The sequence below is a fragment of the Actinia tenebrosa genome, unplaced genomic scaffold, assembly GCF_029948245.1.
Source record: "Actinia tenebrosa isolate PJP-AT-01 unplaced genomic scaffold, QUT_ActTen_1.0 PGA_scaffold0__85_contigs__length_37466705, whole genome shotgun sequence".
In the NCBI taxonomy this organism is placed as follows: domain Eukaryota; kingdom Metazoa; phylum Cnidaria; class Anthozoa; order Actiniaria; family Actiniidae; genus Actinia; species Actinia tenebrosa.
Genome location: NW_028292569.1, coordinates 27,667,915 through 27,694,476, shown reverse-complemented (window position 1 = coordinate 27,694,476; position 26,562 = coordinate 27,667,915). Strand labels below are relative to the sequence as shown.

At 38.0% G+C, this 26,562-nt stretch overlaps 1 protein-coding gene across 1 annotated transcript; it reads left to right on the top strand.

The window, feature by feature from the left end:
* The first annotated feature begins 974 nt into the window (after positions 1-974).
* On the top strand, positions 975-20,999 carry LOC116306330 (protein Wnt-7a). Its single transcript, XM_089025831.1, has 7 exons — positions 975-1,197; positions 1,654-1,728; positions 10,051-10,268; positions 11,628-11,902; positions 16,048-16,544; positions 18,360-18,405; positions 19,817-20,999. Exons 1-7 carry the CDS (start codon positions 1,094-1,096, stop codon positions 20,294-20,296), a joined length of 1,695 nt encoding a protein of 564 aa, XP_088881957.1. The 5' UTR covers positions 975-1,093; the 3' UTR covers positions 20,297-20,999.
* Positions 21,000-26,562: the final 5,563 nt, after the last annotated feature.

Genomic DNA, 26,562 nt, shown 5'->3' with positions numbered 1-26,562 from the left:
TTTATTCGAAAATGAGGTTTAGGCCTTCATTTGCTTATTTCCCATATATTTTCTATAAAACAAAAACTGACAAAGCAACATTCTGACACAAAAGCAACAAAACATCTTTGTGCAATTGAAAATACCGCTTCAAACAGGCATTTTATTATAGTTATTATAGAAAATTGGACCAAAACTCATACGAAAGTCTAGTTTTTGGCGCTTTTTGCCATTATTGCTCATTATTGAAAACAATTTCCTCTTAATTTTTAGTTCGAATTGACGTGATTATGCTAATTAGCAACAGTCATAATGAAATATATGTTATTTACCGGCCAGGAGATCCGGATAGGGAAAAACTGTGCTCGAGATCTTGAATATATACGTAGACCGGGGCCTACGAGCCTACGAGATATAATAAAATACATATCGTCTGATGTAATTGAAGACTGACGATGAAAGATGCGCCGCATCACAAGGGAAATCCATTAGCTTGTAGAACAGTATTAAAATGTAGTTAGTCGATAATTTCGAAGTGTTGTTAAGCCATGACCATGATTACAGAATGAACTGAGCTCCGGGTCTCGCTCTAGTCACTAATTACTTTTAGATTCCGAATGCGCGTTGTGCGAGGTCCCCGTTTTGTCCCTTTATGCCCGTGTGTCGGTGTGGTCACTCACGGCCGGTTCACAGCCTGCGTAGCGGCTCTTGGGAGGGGGTACTAGGGGTTCGTGAGGGAACGCAGGCTATATATATAGATACGCAAATGTAATTTTCTTCTGAGGAAAATAAAAAGTAAACATTTGCACATATGTTTTCTGCAAGCGGTCAATTGGATTGATAAGTGGTCTGGAACGGACTTAGGTTTATAGTTATAGCTTTGTTTATCGTCGTTCAAAGTTTAATGTCGCCTGTTACGAATTTCTGCTGGTCTGTCGAGGAGAAAACGCAGAACAGACTATGGTTTTACGGTCGCAGAGTTGACAAGGGCTGTTAACAACATGAGCGGACTGTACGTGTAATACCCTAATTAAAGCGCAGCGCCTCTGAAGACGCACTCTGCCCCACAGCAGTGATCATGGTTATTTTGCTGTAAAGTTAATCTATTAGCCAGATGTTAGCCATGTACAGAATAATACCACAGGATAATTACGCAGAGGAAAACGTTCCGCTAGGAGCTTCGAGGGGTTTTCTTAGGTTTTGTATCTTCGATATGAGGTGAGTTGATATTGAAAGCCATTGAATTCAAGGACTATACTTGACGGATGTTAACCTTTTGTAATATGTCGAGTACCGCGAAATTACGTTAAAATGCGACCATAATTAGAGGGTGGCCATAGAGGGTAGCATACGAATGTGTTTCTGGCTACAGTGAACTGACTGTATATTGAATCACCGTGGTTTTAATGTTATTTAGAAACTTCGGATCAGGTCTAAACTATATCTACTCGCTGGATTAATGGCCATACAGGGAACGGAGTTATTTTATTAGCAGTCTATCAACGTCTGAGGATTTCAAATCCGCTTTTTGAAACACCATGGTAACGTCGAATGATTCTCTTCCATGCAATACCAACCAAATCATAAGAGTCGATTCATTATCTTTTTAACTTGGGTTTAAATACACCAGTTCGTAAGGACTCGTCAGGATTTAATTGTCTTTTTGATGCACAGAATCTCTAAGAAGAAGCTTCGAGATGTGTGGCAATACCTTGGTTTTGTTCCAGTTGCGGTAGTTCTCGTTGTGTGGTAAGCTCACGTTGTATTTTATTGTGCAATACTCGAATACTTTATTATAATATGATAAAATCCATGCCCAAAGGCTTTTAAAGCGGCTAGTATCTTATGAAGTCGGAATCTTCAATCGCGCTGCGAATTTCCGGATATGACTCGAGTACTCGGTGCGGCATTCCGGCCTCAACTCCCAGAGAGTCAATACATTCCTATATATGTAGTCTGTTCACACATTATATACCAATTACAAAAACTGAGACCCAAAAAGGGTTGATTCGTAGTAAATAGTGCATAAGTAAGGTTGACATAAAAAAAACCCTTTTTCCAAACAAAATGGCTGAAAACAAAGCATAAAGCATGCTCAAACACAGGTAGCCCAACTTCTAGTGTCGAATTCATAATTACGATAGAAAATAAAATTCATGAAATCATACAAATAATAATCAGAGGTGCAAGGTAAGCTTTTCTTGTGACGTTCTATACTATCTTACTGCCGAAATTTATCATCGCTGTTCAAAATTTTTATATCAGATGTTAGGAAATAATCACGGACACTCAAAGTTTGTTAGCTAATCAATTATAGGCTAATGAGGAGAAATTTCGATACTGATTGATACTGATAGGCGTAGAATGTTTTTGCCGCTAATTACAAAACCAGATCGCTGATCAGAACCGGTTAATCTCACGTAAATCATCGAAATGCGAACTGTCTTATCTAAATATTAACATTGTTGTGATAAACCTAGTCTCAGTCTTATTCGATATCCCGCACAAGATTTAATGAATAGTTCAGTAAATGGTGGAACGTTTTTATAATTTATATCTTACCAATAATGTTAATAGGTGACTGTCTCACGTCCTCTACAGCCCATACGCATGCGCACGTATGCATGATAACCGCTGTAGAGAGGATAGTATCAGTAAACTGTCGATCGAAATAGGAACTCTTTTTTCTAGTCGTTAATCGACTCAATAATGTCCGCTTTTATTGATACCATGTGTTGTCGGCGGTTTGTATATGTAGAGCTGACCATGCATAGCATATTCAGCGCACCAAGACTAGGTAACGAGCGCACTAGCGTCTGTCTGTTGCGTATGTAGCCGAAGGGTGATGTCATCTGTCTGAGGGGAGGAGACACCGTTCTTGGGGCAGGGGGAAGGTGTCATCTTCCTTAAAGGAGGCGGAGGTGATATCTCTTTGGAGGAGAGGAGGAGATGAAGCATGTGAGAGAAGAATAAGCCTGAAGGGAGATGACGTTTTACCCCCGTCGCTAGACCATAATCCTTTTCGCATTGCTTTTGTTCTTTAATTATGACTCAGTATTGTTCCTGTATTCTCTAAGGAATTAAAAATTTCAATATGAAAGAATTTTAAAAACTATTATGGTATAGAGTCGGGGGTAAAACGTCATCTCGCTTCAGGCTTATTGCGATATAAGTACATTTAAAAGTGTATGCGCATGCGTCTTTGAGCACGGTACTCATATGCGTTCATACCGCGCGAGAGAGTTACCATTTTGAAAGCCTTCTGATAAGAATTCCATCCTTTGACGTGTGGTAGACGGCACGAGTGCAATCCAATATCAAACAGAATATTCTTAGTGCAGACCAAGAGATCTGAGACTATCGTAATTAATGATACGCAAACCATAAATGGAGAGGGTACGGTAATTTCTGAGTCATGGCATGTTTAACAGTGGGTAGATACACATCGATGACACATTAAGCTCTCAACGTACAGGCCAGGCATGAATATTGTGTTTGCATGCGACAAAACACATTTTAAATCATATGCGTCAGAGAAAAAAAGCGCATCGTTCATAGTATTTCAGTGTTGCTGTATTAGTTTATGACCTGCGCCATTATCTATCAGGGCCCGGTTGTACGAAGCCTGGATAGCGCTATCCGGCGGATAAATCCTTATCCAGTGGATAAGCCGATGCTGTTATCCAATAAATTTATCCACTGGATAAGATTTATCCATTGGATAGCGCTATCCAGCCTAAAAATACCGTTTTGTGATACTTTCCGAGAGGTTATGTTTATATCCGCAATTCCCTATCGCCCCTAGCAACAGTATTTTGGTTCATACATTGGTTCCACATGTTTCAAAAGAACTTAACTGCAAGCGCCATACAGTTTAGGAGTATTTCAACAACTACCTACGCTCAGGAAACGCAAATTACCTTGGAATGTTACTACCATTAAACCGAATATTTATCAACTCCGTATGCTGAATAACTAAGGTCTAAACCTCCTATTGCTTCAATTGGTCAATTCAATTGCAGTGGATGGCTTCGTTTTTAGTGGGATTTTAGAAAAACGAAGATGTTGTAGCCTCAGGTCGATTATTGTTAATTCAAGTAGATGAATCTTAAGAAGACTGAGCCAGACATAAAAACAACCGCTTTTTTCAATTCTGCCTTGCGGGAATTGTAACAATAAGTGGTCATCGTAGCCAGGCATTCCATCATGTAGTTAAGTGAAAAACACAAAACTGCTTGACGCAGATATAGGAGTTTTCGAGTATTGGAGTATTTTGCTTGCGCATAAGAAATGTCATATGAATACGTATACCCGACATAAAAAAACCCAACTATACTGCTAATAAAGAAAGAAAATGAAGTGACTATATGCCAGTAACCACGTCTCATGTACACATCTTGTACATAGCAGTACTAGATCTCTCTTGTGCCAGGACGAACGGATGTAGGATTTTGAGTCAGGGGTTGACCCCATAAACAAATGTTTCACGCGCAAAAGGCACAAGTGTTTTGGGAGGTCCACTTCTCACAAAAATTCTCTCATTTCTCAGATGTACGTTTTAGTCAAAGCATCCATCCATTCCTGGACAGGAAGGCGGATTCATAGGTATCAAGTGAACTTCCTCTGGATCCGCTTCTGAATACAGACAACTTTTATGACACAATTCTCTTATGTACGGATATTTTGACACATGTACAGCTATAGTATACACGTACCGACATATAATATATATTTTTATGGCACATCGCACACAGGAAAAGACAGTTTAGACTTAGTTTGCACGAACATCTAGTTACGATAAAAACCCTATTAAATTGACCACGACATCTAAAATGCTTTAACCATGTTTGATCATTAATTGTGACATGTGCACAACGAGTGTTTAATTGAAACGGTTCATATTTTTGAGAATCCGTCTAATCCAAACACTATGTTTAGGATCGATTCTATTGCGGAGCGTGATTTGATCAGACCTCACAGGGCGGTGAAAGCACGCTTGGCGCCGGCGTACTTTGCCAATACGGACGTCGCTCACGGTGTAGTCACGGTTGTGTTAACTTCCATGTTAGATAGAATATTTGTTGGTTAGGAAGGTTTCCTCATTCCATCATGGAACGAGAGCTACAGGTTTAGTCAAAACAAGCTTATAAGCCGATAATTAATGATAGGGGGATTTACCTTGGTCAGTTCAGCTCGTAAAACGAACCTTCCATCTGTGATAAAGCTTGGTCTGTTGATTTCTATGGAGAAAGCAAATAATTCTTTTGAAAATGAAACTAGATTGTTTACTATTCAATGGTCAGCCCTATTTATAGCTGGGAGGGGTGGGGATACCCTGTACCCCGGCATTACATCTGGTAGGGTAATCACATTGGGGATCTTGTACTTAATGAGACTCTAAAACTTTCAAAGTCTATGTATTGGATTTTTAAAATACTATCTGTTTTAAGGTAAGCTATAAGACAATTGATTTTTTTTGTGTACATAATATTACTACTGATAAACCCATCCAGTATCGAACATACCAAGGACCATGTTCGGAGTAGGAGGGAGGTACTTATCGGTATCCACTATATATGCAAATAAAATCGGGTCCCTACCCGGGGACATTGCTTTGACCTCTCCTATGTTATTAAGATAAATCTGAAATAATGCTCACAAGTTCATAAAAAGTATATTTGAAAAAAGACAAATTAAAAAAGAAGTAGAAAATATTTTTTGTTTTTCAATTTTTGATACTTTGTTTAACTGGTTGTTAATAACTGTTGTCCCAAAAACAACACATGCTTTCACAAGAGGATATATTCTTATTGCGTCGATTTTTATTCTCCTGTGTACGAGACCTGGCTAAGCCCGCCACGCCTAACATCCCATTACATATAGTTCATAGGATACGATGTAACGCAGGGGAAATACGCACTATATCATATGATGATCCATATCACTGTATGGTAGTATCGAATACTCTATGTGACGTTCTGCACGCCAGGTTTTTAACTCGTTGCAGATGGTACCAACATGCTCGCTAAATCGTTGACAAACTGCCTTTGAAATGCATGCTTTATTATGCTTTTAAGATCATAGTTTAGCCTCTGAGAATAGAAGGCAGGAATCATCGATTGCCAAGGTGCAACTAAACCGGTTATTGATGAATCATACGAGTTTCGTTCTGTTTGCAGATTTTTGTCAACACTCATGCAGTCTAACAATGAATGAACCAAGGTTATCTAGTGAATCAAAATGTGAACACACACGAAAAGCTCTTTCTATACTAGTCAGTATTAGCTTTCATCACGATTGGATCGTCCATTCAGTCAATGTTTTATCTGTCGTCGTCAATCAGTATATTTACTTGTAAAGGAAAGTTCATGAAACTAACTTTTCTCGGGAAAAAATTCCGAGCTCCAGGTGAAAAGGTTTTTTTTTCCCGAGAAAATTAGCTTGTGGAAACGTAACGTAATATATCTCTAATAATTTCATACCAAGCATGAACCGTTTAAAGTTGGACAAAGTTTCAAAAGTGGAATATTGTAATAATAAATGTCAGTTTAAAAGCTGATGTACATATTTATCGTTTGATCATAGACAAACTTATATTTCATGTCACGAGAAGCAAACAGTGCCACCTCGTACATAGGCAAATTCGTTTAATCATCCCATTGCATCATAATGGGGTTTATCACGGTTGAACACGTCACTCTTCGCTAGAGGCACGGAGACCCCCTACAAATAGCTACGAAAAGCCGGCCCTTCCACTGTTCTTATAACACATGTATTCCGACAGTGGTATAAATCAGTGTATCTATACACACTGTATTTAAAGGTTAATCAGTGGAAAAGAGTGCCTTAATAGCGTACTAAGTGATCTGAAGAGACGCTATCGGTGTGGAATCATAGGAGACTATTATAATCATTAATTTTGTTAATTTATTGCAAATGTAGATTTAGGAAGTCATATCTTATTTCTTAGATCATTTCAATCGTTTTTATCGACGACACACTCAAAGATATATTTTTCTCTTAGCCGAGAGAGTGAGTCGCGGATAAACTCTGATTAATGAGATAATCTAAGAAACAAGTTATGTGTTCGATTCCTATCAGGGACTCTGTTTTTTCCCCCAGAGTTTCTTTCAGCAAGAGACCAGTGATAAATCATTTCTACAAGATATGATATGTTCATAAAAAAGTCGATATCTATCTGAGACAAGACGATCAAGAGACAATTCATGGAAGAAAAATTGATTGCGATGAGAGTTCCTAGTTCACGATTCAATGCGCACTCCTCGAAACTTCTCGTAAACGCAATTTAGCGAAGCGACACTGGTTATTGAAAGAAAATCACTAACACGTTTACTGCGTTCCTTAAAATAACCACAGCCTGCTACGCCCATGCATCGGGGCATAAACAGGAAACAATAGATCTAATTTGATTACAAATAAACAGCCAATTCCTAAAATACCACAAACTCAATAATGACATCTTAAATAAAAGGTATCAAACATTATCTAGTTGTAAATAGTTTATTATGATGATAAAAGTTAACTGAAGATTCTTAGTAATCAAATCTGGCTACCTTAAAATTATCGTATTTGAGTAGAGAGACTGATTTGTTTCATGGAACAGTAACCGCGCGATTAGAATGCTTCAAAAATGCCCTGAATCATGCCGAAGGCTGATCGTCCCAATTCAAACACCTCAAGTTTATAAGTTCGTGATGTTATCTGTACTGATTCCAGAATGGTGATAGCATTGACAGAGAGAATAAAAACACAAATCTTAACGTTTTCACACATGTGCGCCACCTGTTCAAGTAGGCTGTCCTCGATAGCAGCCAACTGACCAGGAGGTCAATCAACTCAGTTCTTCAGTGTAGACTTGTCAACCTCCCGCAATATTAACTTGAACATTCTTCACTTCAACTTCAAAAAAACGTTAGGCTTGGTTTGAATGATGCTGTAAAGTTGTCGACTTTAGTGAATTATTCAATTTTATTATACTAAATTTATTTTTATTCGTATGACTGCCTTTATGTCAAAGAGGACAAAAATAGTTCAAGAAAGTTACTGCTTTAGCAGTAATTGACTTGAAGTTACCGTGTCTTGGGCAGATTAAATGCTGTTTCCTTTTCGTAGATATTAGTTAAAAGAGGAAAAAAAATCAATGCTTTGGCTGTGAAAACATTCAATAGTTTATCCACAGGAATTCTTGGATAATAAGATACAAGAATCATTGACGCTTGCAACAGGATAAACTACAAAAATAATTTGAATTCCAACAAGAATAGAAAAGGAATTAACTTTTGATTTGTTCCGCTTACTAAAATCAAAATTGTCAAAACTTTCTTTTTGTTTCTTCTAAGAAGTCAAACTGAAGCTTCAAGTCAAGCTAAGGTTAAGTCAATTGAAAGCAAAATCTAATCCCTAAACTCCTGCGCAAACATTTCTTCAAACATTTGATCGCTAAAGAATTATTCTAGTCAGTACGGTACTTTGGAAGAGCAAATGGGTTTGAGTATAGAAGATGATGATGGCATGTCTTTAATTATACTGCAATGAGACGTTCTTTGTATTCTTCTTTCAGTGTTCTGTCCCTTTCCAAGCAGCGCATTAACCGGCCAGGCGCGCAATTCAGACGTACATACAGCGTATCTCTATCGCTATGACGAGAGTTAGTCATTCCTCATTGACGTAGAGTTCCACTTTGATAAGATCTCGATGAATTTCCTTAAAGGGTTGAAGTGACGCGTTGACCTTATTTTTGGTTCAAGCCATCATTTACAACACCGTGCTTTCCTGCCAATGTTTTTTCCTGAAGTGGGTATAAATTGGATAATTTCCCCTTTGGTCCTTAACAAAGTCATCTGATGGTGAAGTAAAAAGAAACGCATCCTGTTTTTCGTAAGTTTGTGGGTTGAAAAACTGTTAACTTTGCACGTCTTCGCTATCCAATGTGATGAAGCCATAGTTTGCTTGCATGACTTGGGGAAGTCAGTCGTGATGCTCTAAATAGATGCGTAGCACATTACATACAGATATACATCAGTCTTGAAAATTAAAGCTAGAACTAACAGAGGAATGAACGAATTGTATTTCGTTGTTAATCACGCATACGAGCGGTAATCGTAGAAGTAAACTTTGAAAGCCGCAGCTAGCCAAAGCAGCACAAAGCGGCTCCATCTATAAACTCCATATGATCAAGGAATTCGTTTCAATTCCTAAGCTTTACGATGTCGGTCTGTGAAGTGCGCGCTTAGGCCTTTTCATTTCCGTTTTCTAGTAAACTGCTAAACACCGATGAGAAAACGAGCAGGAAAGCCGCTACTTGAAGAATTAGGGCCGCAGGTCGTGTGTTCCTTATAACAATGTACATGCCGTTCAAATAAGTACACCTAACAAAGCTCGGCACATCAAAGCAATCCCTTCAATCCAAACAGACCGTATTGATTTAAAGAATAGCCATGATCGTCACACTGGTTATTATTCACAATCACGACCGAGAGTCGGTACACAATGTGAATTGAGCGCAAAAAAAAGCGAGCCCTCGCTACTTTAAGACTCGACCAAAAGCACACCAAGAATGATCTACTTGTGTTGTTCGCTCCCGCCAACCATCGTCTACGATCCACTTCAAAAATGGTGTATCCGGAAGGAAACTATGACCAAGATTTAGAAGAGGCATCCAGGTGTAGCAGTGTCTTCCTACGTACAGTCGAATAATATCTAAGACACATAGCTCATCATTGTCCAGTTCCGCAGAGTAAATTAAAAAAATTATTAATTCGTCTGTCGACCAATCAAAATACACGTGGATGTCGCAGCTTTTGGTGGATTGTAGGTCTATATAACAGCGTAGCACACGTCTGTGAGCCCCAGTTATCGCATGACGAACAAGAAAATGGCAAAGTTGTCTTTGACAAATTTCGTGCGATTCATTCTCATTTCAATCTGTGTACACAATGTTTTAGAGACAAATTCTAAAAATATGTTATTGTAAGTAGAGCGGTAGATTTGTGACGCTGACATGCTGCTTTCTTTAGAGAATTCTGATGTGTTTTTCTGTCGTTTCATCAGTGTCGCCTCTGTCACCTTTCCTCCAAGAATCATCTGCACACGCATCAAGGGACTTTCAGCGCAACAAATGCGTTTCTGTGAGAAAAACCCGGCTGCCATGGAATCGATTACAGATGGATATCATCTTGGCGTGGATGAATGCAAATATCAGTTTCGTAAAAGGCGGTGGAACTGTACCTCCCTTGGCTCTAAGCACACGTTCAGCAGTCATGCAGTGCGTAAGTACAGTATTTTATAGTTTAGTTTAGTGAAGGTATTTAACATCATGACTAACTGATCCCCACCAAGTAGTCCAAGGATTAGTAAACTATTTATTTACACAAGGGGTTTGCGAAGCTACTTGAAAATATATGTAGATGAGTCATTCATCTCAAGTCATCCTTCCGCAGTCTCGAGGGTGTGTTTATACTATACTTTACTGTGTCATTGACTCGTGCTTAGGGAACTTGATTACTAAGGGCTTTGGGAGGATTTTGGCGGCATTACCTAATAAAAGCACTAGCGTTTTGGTTCTTTACGAACAAAAGGATAACTGATAAAAGAGCTACTTGAGCCGCTGGATTGGCGATCTAGGTTCATCACGAAATCTCGCCTGAATCTTATAAAACTGTATACTTGCAGAAGGCGAGATATTGCGTTGACAGATAACACTTGGTAACTATGTTTGATCAAATGTCAAGGAGGATTATTACACGCTCTCATACTAAGTGCTTATCTTTTCAAACTTGACTGTCAAGAATGATACTCCGCTCAGGCATGCTATCCGTTATATTTATCTAAGCTCTTACTCATCGTGACTCGTGTTTCTCATAAAGATTCCCAATGAGAACCAACTGACGCTTTGCAACGGCACACCTCAGACTTGCTACTGACTTTCATTATAGTAAATTTTAAAAAAATCTAGAACACGAATTGTTTTCTTTTTCCTTAAAAAAATGCTTTATATTTTCTAAACTTTTTTGATTTTTGCTCGTTCGAAACTTCTATTACTGGAGCAGCGAACGTCAAAAGGTTTAACATTAGGGTAGCTCACACAGAATTATTATATTAAAACGATATTCTTTACGGATTAGAAGTCAATAGCTTTGTTCAAGTGCCGTGTAATCCAATAATCAACCAGCGAAACTAAATCATCCATAAAGAAAGATAGGGGCCGGCTACGAGATGAAAAAATCTGGCTTTCGCGACTGGCTTTAATATTGATACATGAGGTGTGTCTTTCCAGATTTTTTTTCATTTTCTTATAGTCGCAATTTTGTCATCAGTGTTCAGAAATCCCTCTTTGCTGTCTTAAACTCTGTTCACCCGTAGCCCATAAAAATAAACTAAGGTCATTGTTAAATTAGTTGGAACTATTGAAAGAAAAAATTCTATCGACAAATTCCTATGAAGAGCATTACAAAATTTCCTGTGTATAGTATGAAGACTTTGAGGCAGGCATATTGGGAGAGCGACAGTTTTTCCTTTGCATATGAATATATATATATGGATAGTTAGATACGACATTCACATATTGAATAAGTTTTTGTTCTTCATGTTGTATGTATAATGGTTGTTTGTGTTTATTTTCCGAACAGCTGGAACCAAGGAGTCAGCCTTTACTCATGCCATCATTTCAGCAGGCATCGCACACGCAGTTACACTAGCTTGCACCAAGGGGAACTACAGCAATTGTGGCTGCGATCTTTCTCTAAAGGGGGTCAGGAGCTCAGACGGATCATGGATCTGGGGAGGCTGTAGCGTGAACATAAACCGTGGAATAGAGGTTGCCGATGCGTTTCTTGATGGACAAGATACCAGCCAGTCGGATATTGCATTGATGAACAAGCACAACAATAGATTGGGGGGCCAGGTAAGTGATTCTATGCTTCTTGAATAACTATACGCTGAATACCCCAGGCCTAACTTAATATAACGCCTATAATATATGTATATAATGATATAATTACTGTTCTAATAACCCATTGACAATGGAAACTAATCATTGAACGATTGTCTGGCCAGCTACGCTTTATCTTGCCGACATAGCTAAATTAGCACGCGACAACTTTCTTGGATTCGCGGTCATTTGGCTGCTTATTGAACAAACAGCAAAGTCTTGAACAAAAATCTATTTGCTCCGTGTGTCTATGTGTGCGTATGGGTATTGTGACATACCATACCATACGATGTGAAGACATACCATGAAGAAGCTATAGAATATTGGCAATCCAGACAGTGTTTATTAAACACACCGAGACGGCTATTGAGGGGTTAATTTGCACACCGCTAAACCACAGATCGTAATTACATCGGAAATGAGTTCTCGGGGTATCTGGATTGATCGAACGCGGTTATATATCAGTCTTGGCTGTTGTTAAATCCAATTTCATCCAATTTTGCTCCCACGTCAGTAAACATTATGGGGCAATATTAAAAATATACGGTGTTCTTTTGGAACGAGCAGCCTTTATTTGAGGTTTACTCTTTCTGATGGAAGCCTATTACTAGCCGGCGAGATGCTTAGAAAAACTCAAACAATTTGATATATTTAGATAGTCTATTAACTGGAAAATGAAATGAAAAGTGTTTAGTGAACTAATCCCCCTTCAAGCTGTCGCCACATCTCAAAAATACACTTGAATAAGATCCATTCATTGTTTGAATTTTTTTTATACTGAAAAAAAAAGCGAAGAAGTGCGTGCGTTTGTGACAAACGCTTCCCCTCTCACCACGGTGCACCGCGCTTTAATTTTCCTCAGAAGATAAGAGACAATAAGTCTACAAAAGGCTTAGTCAAACGTAAATGATCTTCTTTGGATCTCGGAATGCAGTAATATTGCTTCCCAATTAACATTTCCAATAGTGTTTTGATCAGCCGAGACTCAAATTGCATATATTGGAATATAGAACTAGGTTAATAAGTATAGGATGTGTCAGAGTGACTAGTGATGCAGGGTTTTTACGAAGGCTCTTGCGTATGTGAAACGTCTTATACCGTACCTCTCCGTAGCATCTTTTTCAGCCAAACTTTTTCTTGCCAATGTTGTGTTATTGTTCTCTAAACAGCGTGCATTCTGCTGGCTTAATATACACCTAGTGAATGAATCAAAACAAACGGCTTCTATTTAATATGTGGGTTATTTAATAACATGACAGTAACGTGCTGTATCTGTTAGTATAAACGAGTATTTGATGAAATACCTTAAAAGGAATGACTGTCATGGATTATTTACGCACAGCTTGTTCAACTGTAAACATAAGAATGAAAAATAGCCCAAAGAATAGAACGATGCTTGACTTTACTTAAGTAGGAGATTTTATTGAAGATCTTGCTTTTATTATTTAGTACATGACTGGGGCTTGAAATACAAAGGGTTATAAATGTCTTATTTTTAACATGCCTGACACAAGTTTAGTGGTAAAGAGGGGCAAAATGCATGGATACTGCCGCGTGCCCTTGGACTTGTAATCGTCATATGCCCTGAAATCCAATAATAAAAGTACTTGATAAAAAGTAAAGCGATTGATAGTGATAAGGTTACTTTATATACTTGATCTTATCTGGGTGTTAACAACGTGAACTGCCGAAACTGCCAGCCCATCTCAAGCAACTCAAGGCTATCGATCTCAGTAGGGACTCGCAGGACAATCAATTCATTAAATCGATAGCTTGTCAGACGGGAACACTATTGGATGCAATATATATATGCAATGCCACCCGGTCAAGACCACGAGTTTGGAGTCACTTTATATGGAATCAACATGAAGAAGAGTACGTGAACTTATATCAACAACATCGCTGGAAGCCGTCGACTCAGTTTGATCATTTAGTAAACACTGCTCATTAGGATACTTTATAAGAAGATATAACTAGCTAAAAACTAGTATGATGGATAGTAGTATGGATATACAAGCATAGAGTATTAAATCGAAGTAAACGAGAAAAAAAAGATTTAAACCGTGTATACTCGATAAAGTAGATGTACACTGAGACAATAACACACAAATGCTCACACAGTTTAGTGTACCTTGAGTTTACCAGTGATTTGTCCTCATGTCCACAGTACAAATGTAGACTGGGCTTTACGTTTAGCAATAAAGAAAATGCCCAAACGCCAAAAGTGTCCCGTCGCGAATGAAATTAAATCACGCGAGCTCAGCATGTGTTAGAGGCTGTTCGTAATTAAACTTTGTCGGAATAGAATACAAATATAAGTCTTGCTCTTGAGCCTTAAGTGTTGTTGATAAACCAAAGACAAGTTTTATTCACAATGCAATATCTATCAGTGTAGCGGATAAACGGCTTGCTGTGTTAGTTTCCAATGCTGAGCACTAAAGATTAGTCCCGGATCTTGATTAAGGAGATCCGTCGTTATTTGGCGATTATTGGAATTATCGGGAACGAAAACATATGATTAAGACTTAATCGGTCTGAAAAATATTAGTTTATCTACAGTATGAAATTCAGCTACAGAACCAACAATGACAAAGTCAAAAGCTGAAATAAAAGAATTTTAAACTAGTTTAAACCATTTCAAATGCAGTGTAAACGAGCTTGAATGAGTTGGTTAGTTCAGTAAAATTCTTCAAGAAATTTGATTGAAATTCCAAGCCACCTTTCCTTTTTGGGGGTTAAATTCAGGCAGCACAAGAAATCACATACAACGCTTCATACTAGGCCCGGGTGTAAACCAAATGTATTAACATATTAGAAGTCCACCATTCTTTGGTCAAGTTGCTGCCATCAAGTTCCTGAGCTGAACAGCGAGAAAATAAAGAAGAACAGTCTCAAGTACTAAGGGCTGCAGGCCCCGCAACGAGACAAGCCAAGACAATGGCTATCCTTAAAAGCATCCTGGAATACTTTCAGAACTATAAATAGCTCAGTGCAAAGCAAGGAAGCTGTGGAAGCCTGGTGGGCGTACATGGCGTAGGTTGGTCTTTCAAACAATAGGCTGGGTCGACACAGACATGCACCTAATGAAGCTGGCAAATTCATCTCACCATATTCAAAAGATGAAGCCACCTTTAATCTTTCATTATGCAGCCAGAAGCAAGTCCTGGGTGAAGTGTAAATAAATCTCCCTCCATGCAACTATCTAGATACTTTATAGCATTTAATAACAGACAGCAGTTGCCTGAATTCTGAGCAAATCTGATGCTCGGTTCCCCCTTTAACAATTTTTCGTTTTTTAGTTCTAAATGAATCCTAATATTTAGCGTTAATTGTAAAAAAAGATTTGTTTCCGTGGAGTGGTGGTATACGATCGTTTCATAGCCGCAAGATACTTTGTATAGCATATTCCTTCTTCTAGTCTGAGAACTAATGTAATCCCCACGGGATTTTTTATGAAGAAAAATAAGCCTTTGATTCCCATACTCAGCATCACATGCAAGTAGAGTTTGTTAGTTCTCTTCCTTGGTTCATGGGTGTTTCTCCAGGTTCTCCGATTTTCCTCCCTCTGCAAAACCTAACACACTACTAAATTCCAATCAGATTGTGCCCTGACCGTTGATCAGCACAGAGGCTGTTTCAGGGTATGGTTAAAAATTGAATGTATTTTTCCTTTTGGTGTTGTGGAGAGAGCGTAAAACAGAACAATCTCAGTGTATTGTAAGATGAATTATCGTTCATTCCAAATCAAACCTCGAAATTCCAAGCTTTTCCTTCGATATCGATTTTTTCCGGCTTACCCAAAATTACTATCAATATATACATACATACCATAGTCAAAAATAAATGGTTTGGAAGCAAATCCAAAATGCAAGCTGAGAAACTGTATGATAGGCAAAGTTATTCGAGTTTCAAGAAATTTCGTAGCATCTCTTTCCGGGAAAAAAGATCGAGGAGAAGGAGGTTTAAGCTAATTGCCTGACACCTTGAAATGATGCTCCAAAATGGAAAATAAAAAATTATATCTATGTGCGGGTTTTTAATAATCTGCAAATCTTTGTGTCTCAGATTTTGAAAAGTATTGTACTGTTTTTAAGATTTCCAAAACACTTTCTGTATAGGTAATAAGGGATAACTTGGACTTGCAATGCAAATGCCACGGTCCTTCAGGATCATGCAACATGCGTACGTGCTGGAAGTGGGTGCCTTTGTTTCGCACAGTTGGCGATAAGTTGAAAGGATTTTACTCCGACAGAAAAAAATCCTTTCAGGTCGAGGCAGTATCCAAACGATCCACGGCAGGACTAGTGCCTGCTTACCTGGTTCTGAAGAACAACAAGAACGTCAAACCCGAAAAGTTTACAAACTTGGTGTGGCTTAGATCTTCACCGAACTACTGTGACAAGATTGAATCGCTCGGTGTTGTTGGGACAATTGGAAGAGAGTGCAACAAGGAATATGGATCGCAGCGCAAGAGCAGTTGTGAGGTCTTGTGTTGTGGGCGAGGCTATAATGTTCGTGAAACTGTGCGTATATCACAGTGTCTCTGCAAGTTTTATTGGTGTTGTGAAGTTCGATGTAAATCCTGTTCACGAAAGGAAATGGTACACACTTGTCAGTAGAAGATTCTTGCTGCAGGGCGGAAAAGAACTGACCAGCATGGACAGTGCACTTTGATCTGATATTCACGGAATAGACAATATTTTAAAGATATCTTGATTGAATGACTTGATATACTGATTGCTCTGCTGTGCTCCCATCCTACTGTAAACTTAACAAAATTCAGCTATTGGACATTATTCTTATTTATGATTCACCTATCACTGGCTTGTAAAACTAGAACTGTTAAGAAATACGACTACGAGTCCAAGAACACTAAGCAATATCTATATTCAGCATTTTCATCATTTCACATTGAGTTAGTTTTATGACGACTGGCTTTACTAGGTTGTATAATATCGAGAATTTTAAGAAATTAAGGCTACTTTTTTCTTTACTTTGCTGGCTTCTACATGGCTGTGAATGCTGCAGACTCTGGAGTCGAGAAAAGGAAAAAGAAATTTAGTAAATGAAAAAATTTAGTAAATGAAAAGGAACATGTCACTATTGTTATCCATTTCTCTCCTTCAAAGTGCATAGCATTATATTGGCCATGAGAAATTTGTCAAGGGTGTTAAGTGCTAAGGTCGTCTGATGTTATCTGAATGATACTGATAAGTAGAAATGAAAATTGGAAATGAACTGTGCATACTGGGAAAGTAGCTTAGACTCGATAGAACCTGTTTAATTAGAATATAATATATATCGCCCAAAATTTGTCAAATATCAATTATAAGCAGTCTCAAATGTAAGCAACTGAATAACCTCGCGGGTAATCGAGTTAAATATGTTAATAGCTGATTAGATGTGCAGGTGTATTTATAGATTAATTGTATTTATGAAAATTTGTTTGTAATATTTAGGATTTGATGGAGAATTTTAGCTTAACGTAACTTTGGACAATTCTTTATGAATTGAAGTACTTTATCGGCAGGGTCCATTTCCATACGTATCCTTGTATATTTTCTATTTTGGGATAAATTATCAATTATTTCTAATCAATGATGTATGAGTGAATGAAGACGCCCTTTTAAATCGTAGTTATTTATTATAGGAAGTGAACATTTTGACAGTGACCTTGTATTTAATAAACTAGGCTATAAACGCATGGTTATGACAATGTATGGGGAAATGTATGGCATTTTATTTATAGTAATTCTTTGAAGACAGCTGAGTGTGAATTTGTACAAACCACGTGACTAACTAGACGCGCTTTCTTCGGCTATCTTGAGAGCGAGTTAATACTTGAAACCTTTGTTCGGCTGAGAGGCCAAAGTCCAGCTTACAGGTAGGAATTCGCCATTTTCACTTTCCCCATAATGCAGCGCGGGTTTGGGGAGTAACCGGGGTGAAACCGCACATATTATGCTAAAGACTGATTAGACGATGTTGTAAATGCGTCTTAGAATATTTAAAGGTGTATTAACGATGGACACGTTAATGAAGATGTTAAAATAAAAAATTTAAAGATTTTATATTAATATTTAAAAAGAAACAAAGAACTAACCTGTTTAACTGATTATCAGTATAGTTAGCAGATAGAAGCAGGTATAGTGTACATTCGATTAAAGAACGTTTAATCTGATGACCTCTTACCCTCCCCCTTCCTCCCCCGTCCCCTCCCCCCACCCAAAAAATGCAAAGTGAGGAATGTGAAAATGGCAAATCTAGATCAATGGGTGCGTTTCAAGATGGAGTTAGAAAGTTAAAGCTATGCTATTATAAAGGTTTAATCATATAGTATCTAAATTCACAGTATCATTAAGGCACAGGCTTAATAACGCAATAAAGCAATTTTTAGTCTTCATCTTGTTTGAATTAATCTGTTATATAGAGATCCGGAGTTTGACCATGGTTTTGAATGTGATATAGCTATATTGGCTGGCTCTAATCCTTGGCAAAGGCAAGGAACAAAGTGATGTTAGACGGGTTGACTAAGCGAGTGACCTGTATTCTTCTGGAATGGTAATACCTAATTGCATAAACTGACTCTGATGCATGTTGCCTAACCAGTTACACTGATATAATCAACCGCGCTACTCATCTCTCATGACCAGAAGGTACTAATATTCTCAGTGCACTAATCATTGAGCATTGCAGCTCAAACCACCATTCATTTTGTATCCATTACATTATTTGTCGAGCAGATTCATTTCCTGTTACTATACATATCATAACATGCATATTTCTCATACTCTACGTTCACATTTTAGTTCTATGGTCCACTTTCCTTTTATATACGGCTCCACAACAAATACATAATTACCAATCTCTACTTGGTCTTATTTCTTCTCGCACTATTCTCACACAAGAGGCACTTCTTCTTATCTGTGTTCCTGATTTTCAGTTTCTATTATTCTCACCCAAAATGCACTTCTTCTTATCTGTGTTCCTGATTTTCAGTTTCTATTATTCTGACCCAAAATGCACTTCTTCTTATCTGTGTTCCTGATTTTCAGTTTCTATTATTCTCACCCAAAATGCACTTCTTCTTATTTGTGTTCCTGATTTTCAGTTTCCATTATTCTGACCCAAAATGCACTTCTTCTTATCTGTGTTCCTGATTTTCAGTTTCTATTATTCTGACCCAAAATGCACTTCTTCTTATCTGTGTTCCTGATTTTCAGTTTCTATTATTCTCACCCAAAATGCACTTCTTCTTATCTGTGTTCCTGATTTTCAGTTTCTATTATTCTCACCCAAAATGCACTTCTTCTTATCTGTGTTCCTGATTTTCAGTTTCTATTATTCTGACCCAAAATGCACTTCTTCTTATCTGTGTTCCTGATTTTCAGTTTCTATTATTCTCACCCAAAATGCACTTCTTCTTATCTGTGTTCCTGATTTTCAGTTTCTATTATTCTCACCCAAAATGCACTTCTTCTTATTTGTGTTCCTGATTTTCAGTTTCTATTATTCTGACCCAAAATGCACTTCTTCTTATCTGTGTTCCTGATTTTCAGTTTCTATTATTCTCACCCAAAATGTACTTCTCATTTTCTACGTCAGTTCTGATCTTAGAACCATTTAATATTTCTCTATAGTATTTCATAGTTCTACCCGAGATTTCATAGTTTCACCCGAGATTCACTTTTACATTTCCTATTATTTTTACCAAGCTGAAAGCTTAATGGTCCACTTTCCATTTCTACTATTGTCATCTTCAAGACACTATTCAAATCGTAACGCACTCACCAGTATTTCAGTCACGTGTTTTCCATGACAACACAGTCGTAATACGTCTTGATGCACTAGTCACGCTTTGTTTTCCCTGTCACACGATCATCATAGGTAATGCGCAATAACTTGGTTCGGGAATGCAAATGCCATGGAACAACCAGCTTTTGTACAGTCCAAACATGTTGGTATCGTTTGCCACCATTTCGAGCCTTGGGCCATCGCCTTCACGAGATCTACTCCAGAAACACCGTCAAGGTCAAGAGGGCAGATGTAGGCACTCCATCTCTTGTGTATAAGGACGATAAATATACAAAACCGAAACATGATGGCACCGAAGCAGTGTACCTAATAGACTCACCAAATTACTGCGAGCGAAATTTGACCAAGGGAATTCTTGGAACCAAAGGACGAACATGCATCAAGGACATCAGCGATCAAAGAGCTGATGTATGTGACGTCATGTGTTGTGGGCGTGGCTATGATACACGCATTGTCAATAGAAGTTGGAAGTGTAATTGTAAGTTTTACTGGTGTTGCTATGTAAGATGCAAGTCCTGCTCGGAGAAGGCTGTTCTACACAACTGCAAGTGAACGAAGTTCATTGCTGAGGAAACTAATCGACAAAGGCTGTCATGCATGCAGTCTCTAAACGCCAACCTTCAGTCTACTATTAAAGCATGGTATTAGTATTGTCTGTTAAATTATAAAGCTATCGAACAAGCTTAGTTGTATACCTTATATTATAGACGTATATGCACGAGATATTTTCACTTCTACCATTAACCAAATTGCAGAGCAGCCAAATCAGTTAAGTATTCTATCGTTCTTGTTGAATGCGAACAATTTTTTCCAAGTTCCTTTTATCTGGTGACAAACGATCAATAATTTTTATATCATACCCGTGTAAGAATACATGCTATTGCCTGATACCTTTTCACACTGAGATCGTGTTTGCACCTGTTATTTTATTCACTTATTTTTCCCAGTTACAAACATCGACGAAATGCTGAATGAAGAAAATTAGGGCTATATGGGAGATTATAGAATTCGATTCTCTTTAAATAAACTGTTATCTATCTATTCCATTAAAAATTGCATGGTGCCAGGAAAAGTCAAGTGAAGTCTATGAATGATGCCTGCGACTTTTGCATGATGCATGATTGCCAATAGCATTATGATATGTAAGACATATGGGACTGGTTATTTTATCACTGTAACGTTCTTGCTAGAATCAATGTAAATTAGTATTATGTTAATAATAAATAAAAGTTAAAGGATTTTGAGCAAGATACAACTTGTATCATCATCATTACTCATCATCATGTCGACAATATGTTTATCATCACCAAAAATCATCATCATCATTACATCATCATTAGCGTCATTGAAGCAATCTTTATTATTACACCACCATTATTATTATCATTGACGCAATGCATCATCATTATCATCATACCATCATCATAAGCATTATTGACGGAACGCATCATCATTATCATCACACCACCATCATCAGCATTATCATTGACGCAATACATCATCATCATCATCGTACAACCATTATCACATCGTACAACCATTATCATTACCATGATTGATGCAATGCATCATCATTGCCATCATCATCGCCATCATTTCTATCGACGAAATGCATCATCACACCCCCATCATCAGCATGCATTATCTTTAATGCTATGCATGCATAATCGTCATTATCATCATCGATCGAGAAATTGAATATACATCATTCACATGCAACTTACACCATCGTTATCATCAACATCAACCCCATTACACCGTGCTCGTTACTACCATCAACATTACCAACATCAGCAGCAAGAATACAAAGAGTAACAAGAACTTCTCCAGATCTGTCTCGATAACTCGTAATTATGTTCATAAAAATGTGAATATTTACAGCCATTTTGACTGATGGTGTGACTTTTAATACAAATAGCTATGTAAATATATGTCGAAAATGAAATTTTTTTTGTCAAGTCAGCACAATTCAGTTGGCATCGTGATCTTGTACTGTAAGCCAGTTGATCTAGATTGGACAAGATGTTGGAGGTAAGCAGCAGGGCAATTAAGTACAATGTGGGTTAAAACTATCTACTCGAAGCAAGAGCCTCTTTTTGTTAACTATTCTGTCGGATCAATCTCTTCTAATAATATTAGAATATAATACAATATTCTATTTCAGTTCTTATTAATTATAATTCCCGTCTCGGTGAGTTAACATCAACTTGATCTTTCCTGATAGACTTAGTCTAATGTAACTGAAGTGCAATGCAACTCTCTCTCTCTCTCTCGTCTTTGCTATGAATACTAATATCGGTGACTCTTTCATTGGATCTGATAAGATAACCTACTAAGAAATGCTACGGTATAAGACGTTTCTAACGCAATAACCTTTTCAATCTAACAACTAAAAAGACTAAATTGAAGGAGAACCAAAAGGCTGACAGTTTAAATCTTTTACTGGCTCAGGCTCGCGTTGATGGTAGTTTTAGGAACAAGTAAGAAACTGGTCCTAAACTCTGTGTGTGTGTGATGGGGATGGGGGGATGGAAGCGGTTTAAGGCGCGCAGATTCTACATAAAAAAGGAAACTTCCCGACTCAAGATTTTAGTCCAGGATGATGCCTTGTTAAATTATTGGATACAAGTTTTATTATGTCTCTTGTAGTGAGTGTAAGTGACAGATGCATATATGAATGTACATGGCTTGGAGTATTAAGATAAAGCAAGTATGGATAGCATAGCACACAAACATTGCTCAGAAGCCTAACATACTAAAATACCATTTCAGATTAAGAGCAGTCTTTCCCTTGCTGAAAGTCTTTCCCTTGCAGAAAGACGACAAGCCCGCTACTTTCACGATTTTTTAAATTTAACTGAGTTTAATACTCCAAATTCTTAAGCGTTTCATTTGTGTCACTGCTGCTCGAAATTTTGTCAAATTAGAGTAAATGTACTTATTAGTATTCACGAAAATGTCAGTTTTCTGCTGATCAAAATATCACCTCTCCCAAAGTACACAGCTTTATATCTCAAATACGCATTCAATAGATTTTGGTCGCATTTGATATTTTGCTATTTGGCTCCAAAAGAACGTGTTTACGAAATATTGAGCTTAAATACGTAAAGCTGTCCTTATGACGAAAGGCTAAAAACCGTTTTTCTTGTCCTTGCTTGTGCCATTCGCGCGGTAAAGCTTGAGAGGATAACTTATTTCTGCATTTGAAGAGTTAAATCCTTTAAATCAATAAAATACGATTTTCTGTTTCTATACGGTTGTGATGTATTTAGGTTCTTAAAGAAAGCTTGAAACTCGAGTGTCGTTGTCATGGCCCTTCTGCTTCATGCGTCACTGAAACATGCTGGAATTCCCTGCCTGCCTTCAGAGAAATCGGAGTTAAAATGCAGAACAAAGTGGATTCCTCGCAGCGAGTTCGTACCCGAAAAGTTCCTTCAAGAAGTGGGATGCGTAATGTGGCTCTACTATTGGATAATAGTGGATCTAAAATCCGTAAACCACACCTTTCTTCGCTGGTGTATATCTCCAACTCTCCTACATATTGTGAGCCAGATTTCAAGCTAAAAATCGTGGGTACCTCGGGAAGGATTTGCAACAGGACCACCACAGATGCTGACAACTGCGGACTGCTCTGCTGTGGGCGTGGATATGACACGCACGAAATGACGAAACGGTGGCTGTGTCATTGTAGATTTGAGTGGTGCTGTCGGGTCATATGTAAAAAATGCAAGAAAAATGTCGAGGTAACGCGTTGCAAATAGCACTCCTTGGTAACATTAGCACAACTATTTGATGGCTTGTCGTGGTACATTGAGAATTTGAGCTAATTTAAAACTATAGTACATTTATTTATATAAGTGAACGAAGAGAAGCTGATGGTCTTCGAGTGTCGTTCGAGTGTTCTTTGAAATAGTACAGTTTATCTTACACTAAATACAGTGGTTTTACTTACCCCTTGAAGTAGTTACAGTAAGGATACTCGAACACTTCGCGTTTGTGTCACTTTTTTAAGACGCATACTGTAAGTCATCCCTTGATCCAATCGATTGGAAACGAGATTTCTTTTCATCACACGGTGTATTTGAACTCAATGCTTTTTTTTTGCTTCATTTTTCTTTTCATTTTTTTTTCTTTCACGGTTCGAGTGTCCCCAACGTAATAGACTAATTCTTGGTTTGCGATCAATCCCAAGAGAGCACAATAACAGAAGGGATGTCCGCCATGTTGGAAGATATAACAAAACAATTCATTGAAAAATCTTTTGTCAAATTCTTCCAACATGACAGCTATGACGTCTATTGCAAAGGAAGAATAGAGGTTGGTAGATCGTAATTTGAAGACAATGAACTCTTGACTATAAAAAAAATGCTAGTCAACATGTAATAGTCAAACAGACACAAAAGAACAACAGAATCTGTTTCACGGATATAGTGGTTTTAACCTATTTCCATTGTTTTCTTATGTGTCTATTTGACTATCACACATTAACAAGTATTTTTTGTTTCACCTTCTAAGTAAAATAACTCTAGTACAAAATAGTGCTATGCCTATCGTTTCATCAGTGCTAATTAGTACTAAAAATTAACAATTAGACCCGCAGCCCTCATGGTCTACTCTAAAGACTGGCCACATTACATCGAATATTTAAGTTCTTATATTTATTTGACTCGCGGATGAAACACCCCATGGGAAGAAAAGCCAAACCAATATTTTTCAGTCTTAAAAAACAGCTACGCACTCGACTATAAGTCTGTCGAAGACTCTAGACAGTAGCTAGGTTCGATGTTGTCTGACGTAACATTCTTAAAGCCGGAATGGTCAAATGGTGAAAGGTTTCCCGCCTGACCATTGCCCTGTGCATGATACCTTTACTTTCTTATTTATATTGATATACTGCATATGCTATTTACCGACGGAGGGAGGGGTGGTCCTGCCTAAAGGGACTCTGATTCGATTTCAACTTATCAAGAATTGAAGTACATTGTTTTGCCCTCCTGATCAGCACTTAGAATATAACTGAAAGGGAGCTTAAGACGCCGTGCGTCACTTCCCCTATGATCCGAACAAAAGGGCACCAAATCTATTGCTCTAATAAACCAATATGGCGGCTATGACATCCCATTTACTCTACTAAAATGGAGCTACAAATGTTACGTCTCTCGTCTATTTATACGATGTTTCCAACAAGTGGAAAAAATACCTTGTTATAAGATGAAATCAAATAAGGTTATAATTGATATTTATGAACCGTGGCTTTGCAATGTAATTTTTTATGGATTCCTTGTTAGTCATTCTGAGGTTTAGGGTAAAAATTGGGTGGAGTTGGCATTCGGCAGTGCATTGTGGGACTATATTAGAATTATATTTGCGAGATGACGTTTATTTCGTCCCCTAAACAGTCCCAAAATGCACTGCAGTTCCAACTCTACCCAGGTTTTTCCTCAACCTTGGACTAGCTAATGCGTTTTCTACGGAAAAAATGAATCTACGCGACGACAAGGTCTAGCATTTGCCTCAAACACATCAAAGTGAACCGGCAAACTACACCATTCGATTAAAGAATCAGTAAGGCTGCGTTCATAATGTATGGCACAGAGGGGGGGGGGGGGGGGGGGCAGGTGAAAATTTGAAATGACCAGAATAATTCTTAACACCCCCCCTTAAAGTCATGAAAAAAAATACGATCCCCCCTAAGCAAGGCTTGTAGCTTCTTCCAAAAATTGTGCATCCCCCCATTTTTCTGATAAAAATTTTCCCATCCCCTCCTTTTTCCTACCAAAATTTTCCCAATCCCCCCTCAATTTCACCTGCCTCCTCCCCCCCCCCCCCCCCCCCCCGCCATACATTATGAACGCAGCCTAAAAATTGAAAATCGATTTTAAACCAGTAGCGGATCCAGGGGAGAGGGGTCCCAGGGGGCAAGAATCCAATTTTTTAGTCCCGCCTTTAGAAATGGGATTTATTACATTAATGAAACCTCCTTATTTAAAAAGTCCTGGAGATAGCCCTTGCGAAGGACCTAAGAGAATTTCTTATTTACCAATTGGTCTTGCACGTCGTATTAACTAGCTGTAGCCCACTAGCCCAGTTAGAGTGATTTTACTTGACTCATGAAAAAAAGGTAAGCATAATACATAGTAGTAGGGACTAATGCTTTTTACTTTGCCTGTATAAGTCTTTATTCATACGACTTTGTTTCATGATCAAGGTCCAAGTAAAATCACTCTACCTGGGATAGCAATATAAAGTTTTGTATTCGGAGATTCCTATTTGAATGCAAAACCTTCGTAAGCGGGACTTGCCACTAACGAGTTGAGCGAATGAATTTGCGAAATTTTGTAGGTTCAAAAAGAATCTCCTTAAATCTCGAAAAATGGTTTTAATTTAAATTAATTAGAATAAAAGAAGATAAAAATTGAATTCTTTATTTTTACTATAGTCTATTCTATTTTATTCTATTTTCAATTATGCATGTCGCATTTCATAGCGGGGCGTGAGGGAAGGGGGCCAAGAAAACAGTGTCGCTGTCTCATATGCAGTTTGAATTGATCTAAGCCTCCCTTATTAATGCCGAGCACAGGCAGCCCAACAAAAGCGTAGTGATCAAATGAGGGGCCAGCGATGCTCAGCTTCGGCCAAAAAGCCGACAACGTTTTGTATAGATTACTATTCGTTCACAGATTTCTGTTTTGTCATTTTGACAATGAATTCCCTTGTCGAGCAGGTCACGTTCGAGAGAGAGAGATTTATATTCATTGGATTGGATAACAACGAAACTACTTATTAGTAATACACCTTTTGCTGTTCATTAACCGCAA